Consider the following 17,248-nt stretch of genomic DNA (forward strand, 5'->3'; position numbering starts at 1 on the left):
GCTTTGCTTTCTTGTCAGTCTGTTATTAGATCAATAAGAGCAATGACAGTTCCATTCCTGGTCTAGCCTGAAGTGTTCAGTTATCAATTTACAATTTAAATTAACCCTTTCTTTCTTTCCTTTTAAGCACAACCTCAACGTTTGCCTCAGCCGAATACTTCAGCACTGGAAAGGGGTGAGGAAGAAAGTGGCAAAATCCAAAATGGCCACGTGGGTCTGGGTAATGGAAGTGGACTTCACAACGGGGTCAAGCACATACCTGCAGACAACAGAACACTTTCAGCTCCCGTTTCAGAAAAAATGCACAGAAAAATTCAGTCCACCTTGTCTGTCAACAGCAACAGCAGCCAAAAGAGTAAAATAAGTTCTGTGTTTTCTCAAAAGCCAGGTACTTCACCAGAAGGTAAGCTGATATTCTTAATTTTAAAACCCCAAACTGAATAAAGACCAACCAAGCACCATTCTCACCTAAACTTACACAATTAACAGAAAATAATTGAAGAGTGTGAACTCATGCTCTAGAAGCAAATGGAAACCATTATGATAAAAGACATGATTCTTTCCCAGAGGAAAATATTAAGTATTTGAAGGAAAGGAAAGCAATTGGAGAGTTCTTGCTCTCAAACATTTGATCAATATAGTCTGATAATGCATAAGTCTCTGTAGTTATTATCCTGAACTGACAGAAACTCCTGTCAACATTGTCACATATGCACCAGAAACAAACATTAAAGTACTACTAGTTTAAAGCATAGTAAGTATTTAAATCCAGTAATGGCAGGCTCCGTGAGGGTGGACTTTGCTTTTGAAATATTCTGTTAACATATATCCTGACTAACCATGAAGTCTGAACACTAGATAATAAAATTTCAGTGTTTAACATGCCTTATGCTATATTTGAGCAGTAAATAATGTGCATGAAAATGCTTCATAGTCCTTCTGCACAGCTTAAATAAGCAGAAGTAAATAATTTCCCTTATGTTTTAGCTCTGTCTCACTGCTTGCAATTACACTCATGGTCCCAGAGTTCCTGACTCTCTCCTTGATCCACTGCCTTCCCATTAGCACTAATATACTTGATGGGCTTTGCTACTACCCATTACGAGAAGGGTGCAGGCACGTTGTAAATTTTATTGGTTTGAGGCAGGCATAGATGTGACTGGTTAAAAAAACCCCTCCAGTGGTTTGTACCGTGGGTACAAACACAGATTCTTAGAGAAATGGGAGACAGTACTGTTCAGTGAAATGGGGAGGATTCTCGGCCTAGATGAAAGGAAGAGGGATCAGAAGGACTGCATGTAGTGGCCTGAACGAAGCCTACTGATGTCAGTGGAGTGAGTTCTCTTGACTTCAACTACTTCAGTCAAACTTACTCAGTGAATCTATGTAGTGATATCAAGAACGGCTTCACTCAGACTATTCCATGGGCTGGTCTCCCTTACTGTTGTTTATTTTTATATTTATCTTCAAGAACCTACTGTTATTTTTCTGTTGTACTTTCAGTCCTCTAATTTTTCTTTCCAAAATCACAACATCATACTTCCTGTATTCCCTTTTCTGTTATGTGAAATACAGTTTACCCTCCAGCCTGATATTTTTCTTATATGTTTTTCCTCAGTGCACTTTCAAAAAACTAACTTACAAGACCTAGATCTGTTCATGTGACTGTAGAAAGTCAGTCTTTAAATTCAGGCCTCTGAATTTAAGAAATTCAACCTCTAAAAAAGAAGCACCTACAGAGTTCTAAAGGGACAGTGCCTTCCCTGTCCTTTCCCCTATACAATTAATTATGGCAAACACTTCTTTTTTTCTTCTAAAATTATATTGCAATAAATACAGTTGCTGGGATTTTTTTTGTTGTTTAATAACCATGAAAATAATTATATCAAGTTACTGAATAATTTAGAAAATGGATAAGATACCTTCAGATTTGGCTTTAAATTCTAATATCTGATTTTAATATCCAACACATGATTGTGTTAGTTGCCTGAAACTGCCAATATACAGTATTTTTATATACAGTCAGAAATGTTGGTTTTTTTAAAGGCATATATGAGTACAGTTTAGATAATTACATAGTATTGTTGCACTGTATTACTTGCATTCTTTCAAAGTACAGAAGTACAGGATAATCCTTACTGTTACACGTGGTTTCTTGAGTCACCGTAATAGCTAAAATTAAATATAGTTAATATTGTACATCTAACTTTGAACTGTTCTCATTTTGGATGTGGGAACTTGGATATATGCTCTCAATAGCTTGGTCGGTGCTGCTGATGTCTGTAGCTCTAAGTTTTCTGTTAACTAATCTGAGTGAAGCACAAGTTTTATTGTGCAATGATTAAAGTATGTCTGGTGTATTGGGATATGCCAATAAGAGAATATCTGTTTTTTAAAATAATTTTCTGGTTTTGAAATTTATTTTACTTTACAGTTCTTTGACAGACATGTTTTATATTTGTGTAACCACATCTGCATGCACACATATACAACCCTTCTGACAGTTTCTTCAGCTTTTCAGTGATGTACCCTGTGGGGGACTTCATGGGGGAACTAAAAGCTATAAGTAATACTCGTAGCAAGCTTTTGCCTTGCAGGAAGTATCATTACATACTTTATTTGTCCTATCATCTCACAGTCTTTTTTATAAGATGCACAGTCAGAGACTCTAGAAATGGTCAGTTGAAATATCTAAATATTTATATAATATAAATATAAAATGATATAAATATAAATATAAAATGATTTATCCATAATTTTAAAATAATTTTGTTATTACTATAAGTCATGATAACCCCTTATGACTATTTCTGGAAGATTTGCTCTATGGTATCTGTTTCAAAAAACTTATATACTTAGCCAGGTTATTTTTTCAAAGGAGTTTAATTTCATTTAAACCATATATTTGTGTATATATATGTTTGATGAATGCATCTAACTGTACTAAGCCAGAAGAGTATATCAGGAAGCTCAGTGACTGAGAATTGCATAGACACTCTTTCAAAATGGTATACATAGTTTAATTTGAACATAACTTCTATAACTTCACTGTATGATGAATCATACTTTTGTGGGCAAAGAGACGGTTTTCTGAGCCGTTGCCTGTTCTGATCCAATGACGTTTCTGTAGCAACTATTGAAAAGACTTACAGGAAGATGGAAAAGATAGGAAACTATTGGAAATTATTTGCAACATTGCTTAACTGATTTGCTTTGATTTAACTTGTACCATGTTAACCTCATAAGCCACTGGTTACTGCTGAAGAGCTGCTGGGTTTGAATTTCCTTGAAGGTGTGTGTTTGTGTTTGGACACATCTATATAGTAATATAACTTCTATGCAGCATCTCATGTAGCCTTATGGAGAAAGAGACAAACTATATTTATTTTGTACTGTGAGTATCGAATAATGAATCACCTGAACTAACTCACCAACTTAGTTTACTGTAGTATCCAGAAAATTTTAGTAGAAAAAAGTATGGGTAAACTTGTACACTTCCAGATATTTAAATTAATTTTATTTTTGCTATTTCTTATGTAGTACCTTGGATTTTGTAATCTAATTAATAGATTTTTAATAATTAATTAATAGATTTTCTAATTAATAGATTAATTAATTTCCAGGTTAAAACCTGAAAATACGCATCCTGTATTTTTACTGCATCTGCCTTGTCTTCCTCCTTGAGTGTTCTGCTCTGTTGTCAGACAGGAGAATAGCTGAAATCAAGTAAAGGAAAGTGGCCAGAGAAAAGAAATGTTATGTCCTCAGAAGGAAGAAAAGTGAGAATTCTGAGTTTAGACTATAGAAAAGAGAAAATATTTTTCACCTTTTCTTATTCCCTCCCAAAAGCTGCATTCTTCTTGATTCTTCTTAAAAGACAAGATATGAATATTTCTGGAGCGCCACAGCTATTTGTAATGCAAAGGAAGTCCAGATCTGGTACTTACTTTGCTCTAAAATATCGTATCTGTTGACAGAACAGAAAGCCTGGAAGGGCTTGAAGCAGGATCGAATCAAGAAACATTTGGGCTTGCCACCCATTCTGTTCTGTTTATTTGAGCTCTTGCTTATTTAAAATGTAGAATGCTGCTTCATATACTGCACGTTTCTGTATATGCACTAGAAAGCTAAAAGAAGTTCAGTATTACTTTACCCTGGATAGCTCATCTTCCCATGAAGATCAGTAGTGCTCCTGTTGGTCTCCAAAGTACTAGACAGTCCTAATGCAAGCTGTGAAGCCCTCTGTCCCCCCAAATTTCCCCCACCATAGTTAAGAACTCTTATTAATTGTTCCAACTGCAAAATCCACTTGTACTGTGGGTCACATCTTGTGAGCTTTTGGAATTGAAGTTGCATTGGAAATGCTTAAAATGTAGCAGAAATTTTGGTAGCAGTAGTATAAAAACATTAAAAACTCTCTTTTTCAAATGAGTCAGTAGTATATATGACCCTGGGATTAGCTCAGTTGGTTCCAGCATGGTGCTAATAAAGCCAAAGTTGTGGGTTCAATCCCTATACAGGCCATTCACTTAAGATTTGGACTTGATGATCCTTGTGGGTCCCTTCCAACTCAGAATATTCTGTGATTCTGTGATGTACAATTGTGTCAGCATTCCAGAATATACTGTTTAGAAACACATCCAAGGAGACTTAGGAGGGTGTGAGTGCACTCACCAGTTCTGCTTTTCCTCTACATCTATTATTAATTCATATTGTCCCTGAAGAAATCTTACTCAGCTCCATTACTTACACTACAAAAAACCAAAGTATTTATGAAATAGTAGGAATGTCTTTCTTAAAAAGCAGTTTTTAAACACTGTTTCAGTTCTAAAGATTTTTCAAAGGTACTGGGTAGGTTTCAGTGCATATTGGGAATTAAAAAAAAAATTAACTCAAAGAAATTTTAATAATATTTTAAATTATTGATGCCATAGATGTCACAGTTCGTCCAAAATTCTGGTTGGTAGACCACTAGCAAAGAGAATTGTTACTGTCTTGCACTTGTTATGAGTAGTGGAGAAAAACACCTTGGAAACATGAAAAAGCAATTGTAAATGAGTAAAAAGGAAGACAGTCTAGCTACTGTGTTCAGAAGCATTTGTATGTGTCCAGAGCAACTTAAAGAAGAGAGGAGATCTAAAGGAGACAGCAGTGAGGCAGCAGAGCAGTAGATCTTGATGTCAGGAAACGAATTAAAATGAGTAACTGAATGCCTACATATGTGTATCAGAGTAGTGGAAGGTAAGTAATAATGACATATGCAGATTTGGAGGAGGAAAGGGAAGAAGTTGGGCAGGGGAAGGGATAGAAGAGGAATTTAATTAAGGGGGTGGAGGGGGCCAAAGTAGGTACTTATTTTTTTGTAAAAACCAAACTGAGTTTTCCTACCAATTAGGAAACTTGATGTTATGAATATTTTGAATCAGAGCAATCCTTTATGAAAAGTTGAGGATGGAGAGAGGGTTTAATTCGGTTTTGAAATGGAGCTCTTGCTCTTGGTCAAGTTGTTGGGACCTCCCAAGTTACTATGTTTGTCAGGGAAGTTCCCACACTTTGAGTGATAATTTGAGTTTAATGCAGTATTTCACATATTCAAAAGGCTTTGAGCATACACAATTGCTGTATTAGTTTGAAAACAGTAGATGGTTAAACGATGCTAAACAGATCATGAACCTGCCTCCTCTATGTACAGTGAGATCTACTCTTTATTCCATCCCAGGCTTTTGAAACCAGAAAGACACTAGAAGGCATCTTCTTTGCAATGTTTTGTTTTTCAGGACAGGTCTTTAGGAAGAGTAATAAGGCTAGATGCAGGAGTGAGGTAGGTAAAGCCTACAGCATAGAAGTGAAGCTTTGGAAAAGGACAGGCAATGCAGGCTTGCCAACACATTGAAGTTACCACTCATGCTTTTCCAGAAGAAAAACCTGAAGCAAGCTTCCTCAACTTTCTGGACTGTGTATCTTGTGCTACTGAGCTTAGAGATATGATGAACAATTTCATCCAACGTGTGGGGTTTTTTTAAATCCAGTGTTTAAAATTCAACATTTCAGGGTGCGTTTGGATGAGAGTTCCCTCACCTCCTCCCTCTTCTTTTTATGCAACTTCATCTGTTCTACATGTTGAATGTGAGCATGGGGTTCATGGTCACTGTTTAACTCATGCTGCTGACTACATTAATTTATTAGAGTATCCCAAGTGATACTAATGGCTTCACTGAAGACAAAGCAAGTCCACCAAGTACCCTTTATGTTAAACTAGGGTCTTAACAACCACTAGGTGCATATACATGGAAAGTAGTGAGTAGTCCTAGCACAGTAGCAGACTTTTATTTGAACTAAGAGTGTTTTTCTTTGGTTTATATAATTTTATATAAATAGAAAAATTGTTCTCAGTAAACTTTCCTTTTGGGAACATGATTTTCAATAGGCTTGGATTGGTTTTTTTTCCTCTTGAGTGACACAAAAGCAGCAGTAAGTTTTCTTTTATAAACTCTTCAGTCATTTGATCAGTATTGTTTACTGACATTTGGTAAGAGCAATGAATAGCATAACATTGCAGAAATATCTACTGACCATCTCTCTCTCAGTCTTTCTTTTTTTTTAAGCATACATGCACTCTGAAATCCATTCCATAGCATTAGGTAGCATTTGGGCAGCTACTTGTTAGTGTCCTGGCAATCGCTCTACTTGGGCAAAAATTTTCATTAACTTTTAGAAATTGATTGAAAGTGGATTTATGTCTGAGCAGGAATTGCTAAACAGAGGGTTTTGTTGTTAGACTAGGTTGTATCAGAACACAGTTGTCAATCAGGCAGTGAGCAAATAACATTATCATATGGTCAAATGTGTGTTTTTTTAAGAAGGCATTTTGAAGAATGTTGTGTTTTAAGCATAGTTTACTTTTTTTTACACAGAAGTCTTGGAAGGTAATTTATATATTGTTTAAGAGCAGTGAGTGGAAAACAGGGCCTGTAACAAAAAAAAGAGGTCTTCCCATGGCATCCATTTTACAAGGTCATGGCCTAGCTAGCATCTAACTAGTCTCAGTATTTGCAGTGATGAGCAGTGGCAATGAAAGCTTCAGATTCTAAGGAAGTCTTAGGTATTGGAAATTAGGAGATTTCTTAGTATATATTTATGTTTGAAATGGATAATTTTACTCCTTGGGTTATATATGAAGAGTTTAGAATATAAACTGTGATGAAAGTTTCCATGTGTTTTGCAGTGTGATTTGCCTGATCAGGCAACATTTTAAGTTTCTTGATCAACAAAGATAGGTTTTTATTTGAAATGCTGAAATATCACATATACTAGGCTTTGTAACTGTGTTTTCCCCTGTCTAAAAAAAGTCACTCTATTATCTAGAGATAACTGTACTCCTTGCAATGTGTCAGTTTATTTTTGTACCTTTCTTATTTTTCCGTGAGCATTTTCCTGGGTGCAGTGAGTTTTTTTGAAAGAAAGGTGATGGGTAGCAGAGGCTGCACATGAACCCTGTATGCTGCAGGATCGGTGGGAGGCATGAAGGCTGCGTGCCACTGCTCGCTAGTTTTACGCCTCACCTCTGTGCAATGCCCACTCTTAAGAAACCTGTGCTGGGGTGGTTTCTCGTTGGCTGACTGTGCTGCTCTCGCTGTCGGTTGTCTCAGCCGTTGGCGCTGTGTATTCATCCCTGCCGCTGCCAGCCCCACGCTGCCAGACTGCGGGATGCCTGTAGCACCTGCTGGGGCTTCTGTTCAGGGCTCTGCAGGGGCCCGGAGTAAACCCCCGCTGAAGACCTCAGCTTCACTTTGATTGCAGGTTTGCCCTTTTTGATTCTCTCTGTGAGACAGCACAGTGCCTGGAGATTTGTTTTGAGTTGTCTGAACTTGGTGAATATAGTTAGTAAGAAGCTGACCAAGGTGACCATCCTGTAAGTGAGTTTATTTACCATTGCAGACATGAAAACCTTTTATCATATGTGACCTGCCTGCTTAGTATGAAAGCTTTTTGGGTCAGTTTGTGACAGATTGGTGTCAAACATTATAAAAGCAGGAGATATCAACCTGCCACGTGCGTTTCTCTGTACATTTTTCAATTCTCCTTTTGTGTCCCTTGTATAGTTTCAATGGTCTCTTAAAAGCCTGTTTCTTAACTAGAACCGCACCTTTTCATAAAAATGAAGTGATAAAAGGGAAATTGAAATAAAAAAATATTTACTTCAGTATTTGAAAGGAATTGGATACCAGGGTATGCAAAGATTTTAGAAGTAAAAAGTGGTATGTGCATGCAAATATTTAAAGACATGGATAAACATAAAAATAGTTTTATTGTTGATATTGTTTCTTTTCCTTTAATGAGCATAGCAGTTATAACTGGAGTAAGTTATAAGTGGGGCCTTCTGGGCTTTGAATAACAGTGTGTAAACAGTTTGAAGGGATTTTAGGCCTATATCTTCTCTGGATATTGTCTGTGGTAACATTTCTAAACCCATTAAAGTAGATGTTATATGTACTGTATACAATCTTTGGTTAGATCTGCACAAAGTAGCTGAATGTATGCGTACCATATAAAGCAGCAAAAACTTGGATGTGTTGGTTGTGTTTCTCTTTGTCTTGGCATTATTTAACAGTTTTGATGAAGTTTCATAACAAATCTGTAACTTTTGGGGATGTGCCAAAAGACTAAAAAACAGCTTTACTTGTTTTGGTTTTTAAAAATGCCGTATGGGATGATCCTTTTAGCATCAGGTCTAGCTTTCATCCCAGGCAAAATGAAAGAATAATTGAAGATAAGCTTGAGTGTCTGAAAGCTCATCTTTTTTTCCCAAATGTGACTTGGTCTAATAAAGTATGCTATCACTGCCTACAGAACAAGTCTATTGTAATTTATGCCATTTAACATAGCTTTTGGGAGCTTGGATCATAGTCAACAAATGTGATACTGTACTTTGATGAAATCAAATGCATTTGATAAAGGAACTAAGGTAGATATACTAGTTCAGAGTATTTATTTTTTTTTCCTTTCAAAGTTTACCTCTATACAGTGTTTGCACCCCACATCCTCACTTTTGTTTAGTGACAATCTGTAGTGCAGCATTTCTCCATTAATTAGAAAAAAGTGTAATATAAGAATTGAAAAGTTATGGAAATTTGAGACTGCTGTGGTGTAGTGTGGCAGTCCTAAGGAAAAGATTATCTTCATTAATGGTTGACCTATGTAATGACACTTAAATACATTCACAGAAAAAGAAATTAGTTTAATGAAAATTCAAACCTCAAGAAACTTGAGAGTTAACTTATTACCAACAATACTGCATCCTGAACATCAAGGCTGATGGAGTTTGGTCCTCAATAAAGACATGCCGCTAATTCTTAATTGCATTAATATATCTAATGGGAAAAGAAGAATGAGAAAACCTCTAATTCTTAAAAAAACAACCAAACAAAAACGAAAACAAAGAAATAGATAATTTTAAGATAGCACCAGTGTCATAACTGATACTACTGTATCATTTCGTCATTAGAAAAGACTAAAATATACTCAAAAACGCATTGTCAGACATTAAAGTAATCCAGTTTACAAATATATAAATTATGAGAGGAGCCCCGAAGAAAAGATACAAGGACTCCCTGAAACAACATCTCAGCCTTGGCCATATTGATCAACATAACTGGTCTACTCTGACCTCAAACTGGGAGGTCTGGAGAAACACCATCTATAACGCAGCTGTCTCCTTTGAGAACACACACAGGATCACTCTTGAGGAGAAAAGGCAGAAACGCAGAAAGAACCGTGTTCTGCAGAATATACCATCCAAAGAGTCTTTCTGCTGTGCCTTTTGCAATCAGATATGTCTGTCTCGTATTGGCCTCATAAGTCACCAACGTGCATGCAACAAATGTGGATGGAGCCTTCCCAAATCTTCGTTCGCGAAGCCCGGACATGATGAAATTATGTTTAATTCTGGTTAGATTAAAGTGTTCCACTCCTTACTCATCTGGAAAAAAAAAATAAAAAAAAATTAAGATTTTGATGTGGTAAAGTCAATGAGTGGAAGTTAAATATAGTCTTTATTCTTAACGTGTTGAAAAAGTTTTGAAATTTGGAATAATGTGTAATTTAAAATAGTCTCCTTGGTCTTGTAATCACAAAAAAAGTATTGGAGTGTCTTATGCAAGCAGTGAAATATATTGTAGTAGTCTCCAACATTGTAATGAAAAGCTTGTGGTCATCTCTTTTGGAGTGAGCTATATATATAACACCCTCACGGCTGCATTCCACAGATCATGCCACCCAGCAACAGCAGTCTAAGGAAGTGTTTTTTAGCTGTAAAATGTCTTCTGTGGAACAGACAGGTTGCTGTAGGAATATGGGTATTAGAAAAGGATGTTTTGTGTGGCATGTAGGTTTGTTATTACTACAAAAACACACTGTAACTATATTTTTATCTTATAATTGCATCTCTAGATAAGAAGCTAAGAAAGAGGGGTAATTTATGGAAGAAATTATTCTTCCACCCATTTTATCCAACAGTATTACAACCCTTTAGAGTCATGATTATGAACTCAGCAAGTTAGGTAGGACTAGGTAACAGCATGCTTTGTCATGTGTTAAATAATTGCTACCTGGATAGCTATTAAAAGTCAATAACATGAAGAACATAAAAGCATGATTATTTCAGATTTGTCCTTGAAATGTGGATCAAAGTTTATGATCATTGTACAAATGAGTCATTGGAAGAATAAAGAGAGCAGTAAAGGATATCTCTACTTTATGTTAATTGTTTGTGGAGATTAAGTAAAATTGTTATATAAAGATTTTCTGAATGGAAAATTAGTTTTGCCATCTGGAGAGAAGGAAATAAAAATAAAAAAGGGGTAAAAAATCCTTTTAGTGTTTCAGTCAGTGAAGAAGAGATGGAAAAAGAGACCTTCTACAGAGTTTCCATAATAAAACTAGTGGCCAAAATTTCTTACCGGGTCTTGGACGATTTTTGAGAATTTTTACCTTTGAAATACCTTTATTTGAATCAACACAGCCTCTTCTTGTAAGTCTTGATTTGGTGGGTTTTATAGATTAGGAGGGAAAAGTTCTTTTGTGGGTCCAGAAAGTGCTTTCTGAATGTAGTCCCTTTTGTTTAACCTATGAACTCTGTCTCTTGCCCATCAACAAGTACGTATAACATCTGTGAATGTTTATTTCTTCTCCTGCAATTTTTCATATGCTGCTTAATGCAGGCAAGATTTGTTTGTTTTATTTTTCAATACCAAAACACATAAATGTTGATTATGGTGTACTAAAACATTTGTAGAAAAACATTTGTTGTTGTATTAGCCTCTTTCAGCTGTATTTTAAGGACACAAAATAGTAAAACCTCAATTCCTCAAATATGAAGGCTTCTTAGATAGAACTCTTGGCTTCTTTATCTTTTCCCTTCATATTAAAAGAAAATCTGAAAGGAGATTGTACCTGAACAAATTTAACACCATCTCCATGACAACCAGCTGATTAATTGCTATCGGACTGGCTTTGGTCCTCTTCAGTGAACTGATACTCCCCAGTTTTTTTTTAAGATATCCTCTGTGCTTTCTATGAAGGTCATTTATTTAGTAACAGTATGACTTCATGAAAAACAGCCTTTTAATGCAAGCAACAACTTTCTTTAAAAGCAGGTTAATCTTACCTGTGGTTTCCTCTCAGTTTTACTTCCTGCACAGTAGTAGGGAGTTTTGGAGGTTACGGGTTTTTTTCCCCATCTTGCTTTTTCTGATATTTCAGTTTTCTTTTGAGCATAAGTGTTCATTAGTACATTATGAGTGTGACTAGTTGAGGCTTAAGACCTTTCGGTAGAGGTATATCCAAGCTAAGTGTTGTATCTAAGTAGTATAGTAAGCTCTGAGCCTCTGTTGCTGCATTGCTGAAGTATTCATACTTTCTGGTGTTAAGTCATCACTGCACTACCCTGCAGTCAGAGTTTCTGCAATGTTAGAGGTATTTTGAATCAATCAAGATACTTGTCATAGCTACTGCATAATTTTTTACATTTATAAATTTGTTTAGAAGGCCTGAGAATAGTATAACTGTTGCAAGTAATTGCAAGTTTTCCCCTATGACAGAAGTAACAGCCTGTGAACTGTAAGAACATAACATCTATAGAACATAACATCTATAGGTGGACAGACAATTGCCCATGTGTCTCAATATCCTGTCATTCCTAACAGCCTCTCACAGAAAATACTAGTGATAGACAGGGAAAGGGTGAGATTGTGCAGGATATTTTCCCCAGAACATTTTCCCAATCTTCACCTGTCTGTGGCTAAAGAATTCAAGGTTTGCAAGCAGTAAAAAGAAGAATGAAAGTTGAGGCTAGGAAGAAAGTATTTCTCCATCTTCTTCTATTTTTAAGTTTTCACATGTTTGATTCCAATCTTTGTGTTTACCTGTCATGTCTCATGGATATATTAATTGTTTGAAGTTATTCCATATATTTACTCTTTGGGTGCCATATTTTTTGCAGATGGTTTGTGGGACACCTTAATTATCTCATATAATTTCGTAGTACTTATAAGACATGGATATTGATGTTCAGATGTAGTTATGAACTCTGTGGAAGATTAAAGTAGTACATTAAAAGGTTTGCCAATAGATTTGTATAAAAAAGCAATAGAAAAATCTGTTTTGACTGAATATTTTACATACTGTTGAAAGTAAGAAATGCATATGACATGCTATTATGCTGCATGCTATTATGACATGCATGCTGCATGCTTTTATTTTCCTTCATAATCACCAAGTCAACAAAACAGATTTAGAAGGGTGAGATGCACTGGAAGAGGCTGAAAATAATTTTAGGTAATTTCCCTCACTAACTGTTTTTCTAATTTTATTATTTTCAATCACTGTGTAGAAGAAGTTAAAACTGAAGATAATAGATACAGATATTTTACATAATAAATGACTGGAGCAGATGTTTTGTACTTGGGATTTGCATAAAGGGAAGTGATGACAAGAAACTTGCACCAAAACCAGTCCTGAAAAGATGGGAAACATTTTTTGTGGTGTTAGTTTATATCTAGTCAGAATAATTTTCATTCAGCTACTTATTTGACATAGTGATATATCTGGATTTACAATAAGATATTAATTATTTCCTCTTTTTTCTTTCCTTTTTTTTTTTTTTTTTGGGGGGGGTTTTTTTGTTCATGATGTGCTACTGAACTATTACATATGAAGATTGCTGTGTTCACTGTATCCTGGCTTGCTTGTTCTGTGAATTTTTCACCCTCTGTAACATTGTTCTGGGACAAGCATCCTGTGGCATCTGCACATCAGAAGCCTGCTGCTGTTGCTGTGGGGACGAGATGGGAGATGACTGTAACTGCCCGTGTGATATGGACTGTGGCATAATGGACGCATGTTGTGAATCTTCAGACTGCTTGGAGATCTGCATGGAATGCTGTGGAATCTGCTTCCCATCATGAAATATTTATCCCTTTTTATTTTATTCTCTGTAAAACTGGAGAGCTTTTCTTTAAAAGCATTTAAAGAAAGACAAGGTAAGATTTTCACACAACCAACTGGTATTGCACTGCTAATTCCCTTTATATAAATGTTTTTTTAAAAAGCAATCCTCAAATCTGTATTCTAACGCAGGTTGTATAGTTTTGTATGTGAAACTAAAGCTACATTCCAGCTTCCTTTTGTCTTTGCAAATGGAAGACTTTGTTGAAACCAATTTATAGGCCTGATACCACAGGCTGTATGAAGGCAAAATTACCATTTGAATTGAGTGATAGGTTTTGGTCAGAGAACAGACTTCAGAGCAAAGCCTTAAGTATTTGCCTTTACCTACTTTAGTGTTTAAACACTCGAATGCCTCCATGCATAACGTACCTTTACAGACTTTCTGAAAATCAAAACATCTTTATTTCTATCTCTTTGGGTTGAAAGCAACTTTGCTCTATTATTTTAAGCTTAATTCAAAAGCCAACATCAGAAATCTATTGTTGGTTTTGCTACAATGGTCAAGTTAGCAATATTTCTTTTGTTTTTAATATCTCATTGGTTTGAGAGAGAGATTCCTGGTATTTTGCATTGTCAATATTGATACTATCAAAAAAACTGTAGTCAAGTGTAAGTTTTGTGATGGACTAGAAGAGTACCAGGATTTCTTTGTTATCAATCAAGACAGAATAGAGAACTTATTTTTTACTTCAGTACTATTATTACTTGAAATGCTTCTTTTTAGAAAGAGACTTTTGAAATCTGTCTAGACATGACATATATCTTTAGAGTAACAAACTAATAGACTAACAAATCTTCAAAATTTGGTTGTAAGGGGGAAATTATTAGAAGTTAACTCAAGAATCTCAACCTGTGCATTAAGTGGCCCAGTCAGTGTTTGTGACCTTAGAGCCAGTGTCACAAAAGTTAGTATTTATTTCTTCACTGTGTGAGAAAGATCCACAGAGGGTAGCAGAATTTAAACCAAATATAAAGACCAAATTAAAACTCACTTGAGTAAGGAATTCTGTCATTGAATGCAAAAAGCAAGTGAAAAAATGTTTATTCTCAAATACATTTTAAGTGTTATTTTAAAATAACTGTATAAAAAAGGACATTTTAAAAATGTGTGATAGCCTTTGAAAACAAAAGGACTGGGATTTAAAATGTTTGAAAAATAGTTAGGATCTGTTGGACAACCTTTTCCCTATTATACCATCAGGGTTTTCCAAGAAATACCTCTCTTTGTAATTGTAATTGTGAAATGAATTTTTTTCAGCACATAAAAAGGTTTATCACATTCCCAGATTTAGGTAATCAAGACACCCATTTTCTTTACCACCTGCTAGTTTCTTCCCTCCATGTCTGTAGCTCGTAAAGTTTTCTGTGTAAACCACCTACACATCTTGATCTCACGTACTTAAACTTTCCTATCCACACTTCAGAATTCCCATTTGTAGGTTGCTAGATCTCATAAATTTAGGCCTTGTTACAAGAATCATCAATAGCCAATAGCATATATGTGTTGAGTGAATTGACCATAAATGTCTCTTTATTCTATAGTGAATTCAGTTTATGCAAATGTGACAAGCTAAAGATCACAGGAGTGTGAAGCTAAATCAACAAATTGTCTGATATTAACCAAAGCTTCTTCTTGTGAACACTGGCTAGTAGTGCCTACTACTGCAAGTTATCACTGAAGGTAACATAACCAAACCCTCAACTATACTGGGGAGCTGGGAATTGTTACATTTTGCCTTAACATATGCAATATTGTGGTGTATTCTGATGCAATGTGGATTCACCTGCAGAGGGTGTCCTACTCTGTTTTTTATGGTTACTACAAGGATTATTTCTTATTATGGGTTTTTTTCCCATATATTGGGCCAGATTCTGATCTGCTTGGCATCAACTACGCGCATTTCCATTCATGTCAGAATTTTCCATTGGTTTAGCTCCAGTTAGAGAGCAAAAAAATATTATGGTAATAGGCAGGCTAATAAGGAATCACATAGTTAAACTGATAAATTCCCAGTGCTCAGAATCTGACCTATGGGGCTCAATTATTACTCCTAAAAGTCTGAACCACATTGGGAGGGGGGAAGAGGTGCCTTGGCTGAGTGGCATTGCCTGGAGCCGTTTTACCTTTGTAAGACATAATGCCTCTGGGGAAATTGGGGGCATCACAGTAAGCACTGGGACTCAATGCACCTTGGGAAAAGTCGAGACAGTGCTTTGTCCATTGTAGGTCTATAGTTGACACCGTCATGGTGGGACATGTTCTCTGGGGCTAACCACCACCATGAACTGTCTTTCCTCATGTCCTTCTGGTCACAGAGAGGTGAATTATGGCTGTTTCTTGTCTGAATGTGCCTTTGGGGACAGAGAACTGGTCTTCCAGTCTCTTGTCCTACCCCAATATCCATGCCAGCTGGAGCAGTTCCAGTTTTGTGCTTGGAAAACTGCACATTTGTATATGATGCTTTAAAAATACTAAATCTTACTAAACGTTACTTTTACCACAGGATGATATGGTTTAAAAAAAAAAAAAGAGAGAAAATACCAATCTAGGGAGTCCTTTTCCTGTGTAAAAGTTATCTGTACAGTTTGGCCTGTACAAACCCTTGTTTCTACTTATAGGAACTCATAAGGGTTTTTGATCTGTCGGAATTATGAAAACCTGGGAAATGTATTTTTTTTTAAGCATTCACTTCAATTACTGTTAAAATACAAATAATAATTACAAAAACTTGGTTCGTGCATAAATGCATATGTGTTCATACTCTGTCACTCGCATGGATGCACATATGCAGACATGTCTTTTCCCACTTCATTTGTGAAATACTAGGAAGTGAAAATAGTGTTATTAAACCTCATAGTGATTAGAAGTATCAAAGTATTACAGACAGTTGAAAAAAATAAAAAATTGTGTGTTTTGTTTGACATTTAAATGCAATCTGCTACTGTTTGTCATAGAGATATTAGCACTTTTGGAAAATGTATCTTTGTAGCAGAGAATATTAGCATGTAGTTTAAGGAATTCCTTTCTATATTTATATTCTTAAATTCTGTTTTGTAGTTTTCACTCTATAAACAATCTTGTAAGCACCTTGTGTAATTAAAACAAGCAGAATTAGGAGTCAAATGTGAAAATAGAGTTTAAATAAAATTAAAATATCAGAACTTAATTGTCTATTTTATAATAGTTTTTGTAACTTGTACAGTGTTTCAGTATATAGTTCTGCAAACTGGCCCATTTGAAAAACTTGCTGTTTGTATTTTATATCAACTGGATGTGCTACTTACAAACACTATTTTGAAATAAAGATCTTTATTTTGAAACTTTGGGATATCTTTGTCTTCTAATCTTGCATTGTTACTCCTCTGAACATTAATTTCATATAATTTCATGTCTATTTGTGGTTTTTCTTCCATTATGACACTTCATGAAGGTGTTATGTTGTTCTTTGAGTGATTTACACAGAGGGTGAACCAGTGTACACAAGTTGTCTTACAGGTGGAGCTAAGCCAACTCAGATTCTGAAAACAAGCTGAACCAAGAGTGTAGTTGGTTCATAGTATTGCAGAAGACATACTACGGTGTAATTGTCTATGTGGCCTGGGAAACAAAGGCTTGCACACAGTACCACTATTTTAAATTAAGGTATGTTTTTAAAATCAGTTAGTTTAAACACAGATGGAGTAGACTTCCAACTGTGATTTAACCAAAGATTTTTTTTCATGTTGTCCAAAGCTGTGTGAA

General features: G+C 35.6%; 1 protein-coding gene across 3 annotated transcripts in view; it reads left to right on the forward strand.

Moving 5' to 3' along the window:
• The window catches only part of MDFIC (MyoD family inhibitor domain containing), a 53,482-nt gene extending 36,660 nt beyond the window's left edge, over window positions 1-16,822 (forward strand). For all 3 annotated transcript variants that reach the window (XM_029963463.1, XM_029963462.1, XM_029963464.1), the window contains exons 4-5: window positions 128-403; window positions 13,216-16,822. In XM_029963463.1, the coding sequence (XP_029819323.1) occupies window positions 128-403; window positions 13,216-13,463 (524 nt within the window). In that variant the 3' untranslated portion in view covers window positions 13,464-16,822. The remainder of the gene's footprint in view (window positions 1-127; window positions 404-13,215) is intronic.
• The last annotated feature ends 426 nt before the right edge of the window (window positions 16,823-17,248 follow it).

The sequence above is a fragment of the Manacus vitellinus genome, unplaced genomic scaffold, assembly GCF_001715985.3.
Source record: "Manacus vitellinus isolate BGI_N305 unplaced genomic scaffold, ASM171598v3 scaffold_5_pilon, whole genome shotgun sequence".
Lineage (NCBI taxonomy): Eukaryota > Metazoa > Chordata > Aves > Passeriformes > Pipridae > Manacus > Manacus vitellinus.